This window comes from Sinocyclocheilus grahami, unplaced genomic scaffold (assembly GCF_001515645.1).
Source record: "Sinocyclocheilus grahami isolate Dianchi unplaced genomic scaffold, SAMN03320097.WGS_v1.1 scaffold2609.1, whole genome shotgun sequence".
In the NCBI taxonomy this organism is placed as follows: Eukaryota; Metazoa; Chordata; class Actinopteri; order Cypriniformes; family Cyprinidae; genus Sinocyclocheilus; species Sinocyclocheilus grahami.
Genome location: NW_015507788.1, coordinates 12,431 through 19,028, shown reverse-complemented (window position 1 = coordinate 19,028; position 6,598 = coordinate 12,431). Strand labels below are relative to the sequence as shown.

Here is a 6,598-nt window from a genome sequence, read left to right as displayed (position 1 = left end):
TTTGTGGTGAAAAGACAGTGAGTCTGAACTTTCCAATCAGTAGAGAGGTAGTGGACTGTAAAGCTCATAAAGGGTTTTTCCACAATCTGAAATGGCATCATATCTTTGGAGATGAAATGGGCCACTGCTTTATTCAAATCCTGGGCTTGTTTTCAAAGTCACACACTTTGCAAAGGATTCTGCAACAGTTGGTTGTTGAACTGCAGCTACACCACTAGTCTTGAGCTAAAAATGAATAAGAAAAAAAAAATCCATACAAAGATGACCTTTGACTGGACTTGCAGGAATGATTTAAGTTGATTTTCAATATTTAATTACATTAACAATTATATTTCTATAATATTTAATATTATTATTAATATAAGACTAATATTAACTTATTAACTGAACTGTTATTGTCATCAACTATCATCCATACATATTCATTTTAATAATTTTTAATAATTAATCTAATTTTACACGTGTCTTTACACGTGACGAACATTAAATGCGGCTTTGTTTACATTGCACTGAAAGCCCACAACTCTCACCGCTACAGCATTGATTGTAAGTGACACGTTTATATTTAATTCCCTACCAACTTATTTTATTAAGTTATTTGCCACGTAATTTAACTCCGTTATTATGTATTACCTTTACTTGAGCGCGCGAAGCTGGGTGGTGATCCTGCAGGTGCTGCATCAAATTTGATGTATTCGATCCTTTAGCAGCAACCTTTTTACCGCACGTTTTGCAAACAGGTGATCCGTCATCTTCAATGACGCTCTGGTCATTCTTTGTGTACCCAAAATAATCCCAAACTGCCGACTTCAGGCGCTTCTTTTGAGGAAACAGAGTTCCGCTGCTAGGTGCCTCTGCCATAGTTAATCCACTGTGCGTGCGTAATAGCCTCCGTGTCTCTGATAAACTCGGAACTTTAAGCTGGCGCACCGCTGGCATAACTTTGTTTTAATTTTGCACAAGCTGTAACAGTTCCGTTCCGTGCAACAGAAACACAGTGTTGCGGAGCCTTTACGATTAATTAACCGTGGCAATTTAAAGCCCGGTTAATAGTGAAATCGGTTAATCGTTGCATCCCTAATAACAATCAGTGTAATAGAGTGATAAGTGCATATATCACACCCTGTATTATCTCTGATCATCAGCTTATTACTGTGAATGTTATTTTATCAGAAACAAAACCACAACTCTTTTATTGGCATTTTGATATTAAATTAATTCAAGATGTAAATTTTTATGAGAATTTTAAATTGTTTTGGAAATGTTGGGTTGAGGCAAAAATTTATTATGATAATCTTCTTCAGTGGTGGGAGATAGGGAAAACTTAGATTAAGCTTTTCTGTCAACAATTTGTGGCACACACTTCCTGTAAAATTAAATATGAAATGGCAAAATTAGAGAATGGTATTTCAAAAATCCAGATTATATTAATTGATAAAAATGATGTAAATCTACAAGATGATTTTAGTCAGAAGAGACAAGAGCTAAGTAATATGTTAAACAAAAAGGTTAAAAGAGCTCTTGTTAGATCACATTTTGTTTTTTTACAGGATATGGATGCGCCTACAAAATTATTTTTTAATTTGAATAAGAAATGTAATCATACTAACTATATGCATGCATACCTGATGGAAATGTGACTTCAGATCCTTTGGAAATGAGGACACTAGCTGTTGATGGTACTCGGTACCACCGGTACTTAAAAAAACCTGGTACCGTAACGTTTTCATTTTTTTTGTACCGACTTGGTACCGAAATACCGGGTCTTATTATTATTAATTTTTTTATGTATATATGTTTGTGAAAATTGGAAATATATGTATGTTTGAATATTTGTATTCTTTAAAAATATAGGTCTCTTATGTTTTTACTGAATTATTAAAGAAGACCTAAAAGTCAAAAATCTTTCTCTCTCTCTCTCTCTCTCTCTCTCGCTCATCTTTCCCTCATATTTTTACTTTGTCTAGATAATTTACTAATATTTTGCATTTTAGTAGATGTGTAATGATGCTCTTTCTTTGTTTTTAGGGTGACATTTTGAACATTCTGTCAACAGATGAAAAATAGCCTTTTTGGCTAATTTTGGCACATTTACAGTTATGTTTATTAATGTGCATTGCCCCTGTAAACACATAAACTTAAACTATGTGGAGCCAGATTCATTTAGTTTACCCCGAAATGAAAATGAATGCATTATCTATCAAACATATACAAGGAATATATCCATATCAGTCCATCTCTACTATTTATGCAAACATCCTGAATCTCAGAGAAGCATGATGAACTGAACTTTATTAGTGTTTCCTCTTCAAATGTCAGTAAGAGAGCTTTTGAAGTATAGTACATTTAAAGCAAGATAAAGAATAAATGGCAAATACAATAATATAACAGTTTTTTTCTCATATTTATGAGAGCATGTACAGCAGAACTGTCCTCTTCATCAAACAAACCTGAGAAGTACTGTTCAAGCGATCTTTAGGAAGTGAGAAAGAGGGAGAAGGTGAAAGGAATGATGGAGACTGTGAGAGAAAGGGGGAATAAGAGGAGGCTAGGAACGCTTCTGGAGTTGGAGTTGGATGCTGCAGTCTGAGTTTTAGTTGGAGTTGGAGTTGAATATTGAATGTCATTGTTGAATGCAACAAATCCAGGTGGGTTGCTGCCCGTGTAAGACTTGATCCAGTCCTGGTACTGAGAGACTCTTGTGTACACATTGGGATGTTTGGCGTCATCACACGGGATTTTTCCATAGCTCACAATGCCGGACTGAATCCACAGGGAGCCGTTCCTGCTGAGCATTGGACCTCCAGAGTCTCCCTGTATTGAGACACATTCAGCATTTATATCTCTGACAGTATACAATAAACAACTGTATTACAGACAGAAGTATGCAATAACTTCATAATGAAAGTATGCCGGCCGTGTGTCCATCAATGCATTTTAATTTACTGGCTCGAACCAATTTTATGTATTTCCTTTGCTGTTTAAATAAAGCATATATATCACATATCTCAACAGAGCATCTTGAGTTATTATTATTTATTATGAATTTCCCAAAGAGATGATGACATGAGAAACAGGTGCATTAGTTCAGGTTCATTAAAAAAATACACTAACAACTTTTGATTTTAATAACCTATTAGTAAATGCTGAAATTAACATTATATTATTATTTTTTTCATTGTCAAGGTATTTTCATTTTCAGTTCATGTTAACTAATGAGTTAAATAAAGAATCAGAGCATTTTCAATCAATATCTTGGCCATATTTATGTTTGAAAACAAATAGCCTGTTAACTATTTTAAGTATTTGGTGCTGTGATGAATACCATTGTGAACACAAAAGTCTGAATGGCTGCTTAAAGGTGCTACATGTAATTGTTTTGACTCTACTAAAGCATAAAAAAACATGTTTGCTGATATTTAGGAAACATGCTAAGTTCAATGCTGAAAAACAATGCAAAACAATGACATTTGCGTTCTGTGGCCTGTTGCATGAAGCTAGTTGAACAAACTCAGTGTTTGCTCAAACTAAACGCGAACTTAAAAAACAAAATTGGCTTTGTGAATCAGGCCTCTGGTGTCGGAAAATCTGTTTTTGTTTGAAGCCATTTAATTTCGATCGCTCCTTGCTGGCTGGCTGCAGTAAAAGTCCCCTCCTCTCCATGAAAATGAATGGGACATGAGCGAAAGTAAATTATCAAATTATACTTCAAATAATTTTTGTCTCCCAAAGATGATTTCTGTTATTTCAGGTAGTTAAAATGTAGTGTGTTTTTTAGTTTTTTAGACTGAGTAAGTTTGGTTGTAGTTAGTTATTTGATGCTATCATAACGGGCTGTGGCATCATGATTGTGATCTTGCGATTGGGTCTGCTGGAGTTTAGGGTGGGAGTTTGATACCGCGGCTCCGGCTCACGATCACTACTGTACAGACTCGGACTCCACTTTTTTTTCTACAGTGGAAGGAAGTGAAGACATCTATCGGTGCGTTATATAGACTATATTATATTATAATCTATATAGACTATACTATATTATTATCTTATATAGAGTGAAACATGAGCACTGAACACTGCTGGGATGTCACCATTAGGTTTTTTAGTTTCATTATCATGGACTTTTAGTTTGTCACTTCACCTTCCTGTTTTCTTTGTTCTATCTTCCCGCCACTCATCAGTCACCATGGACATTCATTAATCAGCACACCTGTTCTCCCTTTAGTTCGTTATCACTGTGTTTTTAAGTTGTGTTGTGTTGTCTGGTATTGTTTGTGCAGTGCACACTTGCTTGGCTTACTATTTTGGATTAATTTCTGTTAGTTTCTTTAATAAACTGTGTTGTTTTATTTATGTTTAGAATTCATCATCCTTTGGGACTGAACGTTGCAAGGGCGGGGCGGAATATATTTTCAGCCATTTTTCTCTTTTGACCAAAAAGTAAAAACATTTTCAGCGGCCGACATTTCGGTGCATCCCTAGTAGTAGTGTATGAGTTTAAGACTGGGCTTAATTAAGCAACAATGTTGGCAGTGTAAAGTTAAAAATTAATGACTGTTGTCTTACCGGACATACACTTTTCCCTTGCTGTCCAGCACAAATCATATTGCTTGTGATGCTCCCTCCATAAGACTTATTACAGTCACTGTTGCTCACAACTGTCATCGTCACCTCCTGCAGCATATCAGACACGGAGCCTGTGACACAGATCAGAGGACAAATTTTATGGCTTTAAAAAAAACATTTCTAGGTAAATTGTTGAGGTTTACAGTATAACTAGCAAGCAAATATTCACTCACCTTCTTGCTGTAGTCTGCCCCATCCAGTGACCCAGCTCTCCGTACCTCCAACAAATACACCCCCAGCTGCTGCCAGACAGACCGGCCTTATATAATCAGAGAAAGTCACAGAGGAGGAGAGCTGGACCAGTGCTATATCGTTGTCATAATAAGCACCGACATAGCCAGGATGGTTGATGATTCGACTCGCTGTCCTGGACGTCTCATTAGGGTTTGAGCCGGATTGCTTCAGACGACCAAAGTACATCACAGTGTTAGACACACCGGCACTGTAAATAGAGAAAGTCTGCTTCAATCCCACTATTTTCAATCTGCAAATGTATATTAAAGTCCCCCTGTAGTCAAAATTGTATCCTTTAAAACTTACATATTTAAAGTCAGCATGAAACAGAAGTTGTGATTGTCTTTTCTTCTCTACTGTGACGTATATCCGAGTGAAACCAAGAGGTCCTCGCTGCAGCCTGTAGCACGATGACGTAGCTGGATCAGATCCAATACGTGTTGAATTTGACGAGCATGCGCAGTATTGGACTTTAATGCGCATGCGCAAAGTGGGGCTGTCATTGAAGCTGGTATTTAATGTAAATTAAACTGTAATTATTACGAGATATAGGCCTAGGTGTGTTTCATAGGCTTACACAAATTATATTATACTGTGATTTTAAACTAGTAGTGTATTCAAACTTTATTTAAGCAACGATGGCGTAGTTTTGAATGAAAGAGTTTGGTATGTAAGCTGTTTAATTTTTATTAGTTTGATTCGTTTTAGAAATAAAACTCTACTAATTACAATTTTGTTTGTTCTTTATGAAAAAAATGGGGTATAACTATTGTCTTTATTTTTTTGCTCTGATAGTCTAGTCAAGATAGTTAGTGTAGTCAAAAATTCGTTCATGAATCAAATATTATTTTTCGTTCTCACTCTCTGTGCTATACGTGACAGAGTATAAAAGTTATAGGCCTACTAAAATATGCATAATTTTTTATACCATATAAAAATAAAAAGAAGAAAAACAGTCTTGTCAGTTGGGGTTCCGTAAAGCCGATAGACCGTTATCCCGGGTTATACCGGGTTATACCGGGTTTTTACAGTTAATCCCATCTCCAGCAAATAAATACACACACGGTCGGAGACAAGGCATGTTAACACAAAGATGACCATTTCTTTTTGTGTGTGTGTTATATGCAAGTGAAATCCCTGGAGATAGATAGACCAATTATAAATGGCTAAAGACATAAACCATCCATTCTCTCTCGCTCTCTCGGGAGACTTTTTTTGAGTGTTGTATCAGACGATAGTATGAAACTACATTTCTTTGACCTGACTGAGGCGTTATTAGCGAGGTAAAGTATAATATAAATTTAATGGTTGTTTTTTTATTATTTTATTATTATTGAAAATGTTTGTAATAGCTAGGCTATATTAGAATAGCCTAATATAAAATCTAAATAAACAAAATTAATCTAATATCCCCAATAAAATTTAAATAAACATGACGGATACAATCAAAAAGACATGTAGGCTAACTCTGAAAGAGTGATGTATATCGTAATAATTAGCAATTTACAGGGCAACGTCTCAATATTGTTGTATTGTTATAATAATGGATACAGCACTGTGCATCCTGGCGATAACATATGAAATGCAGGTTATTCAAAAAAAAATAATGAAGCTTTGAAGTTGCTGGTATAGACGAAAACATCGCGGATGAATTTAGACATTAAAGTTTTTACATTGTAATGTAATGTATGTCATCTTGTGTAGATATGTAATGTAGGTCAAAAACCCTTGCTACATGTACTGC

At 35.4% G+C, this 6,598-nt stretch overlaps 1 protein-coding gene across 1 annotated transcript in view; it reads right to left on the bottom strand.

Annotated features, from left to right (window-relative positions):
- Window positions 1-2,475: 2,475 nt before the first annotated feature.
- LOC107575393 (chymotrypsin-like protease CTRL-1) overlaps window positions 2,476-6,598 on the bottom strand; it is an 8,397-nt gene continuing 4,274 nt past the window's right edge. Inside the window, exons 4-6 of the mRNA XM_016261776.1 lie at window positions 4,794-5,062; window positions 4,561-4,691; window positions 2,476-2,814 (exon numbers count right to left, since the gene is read on the bottom strand). Coding sequence (XP_016117262.1) covers window positions 2,476-2,814; window positions 4,561-4,691; window positions 4,794-5,062 — 739 coding nt within the window. The remainder of the gene's footprint in view (window positions 2,815-4,560; window positions 4,692-4,793; window positions 5,063-6,598) is intronic.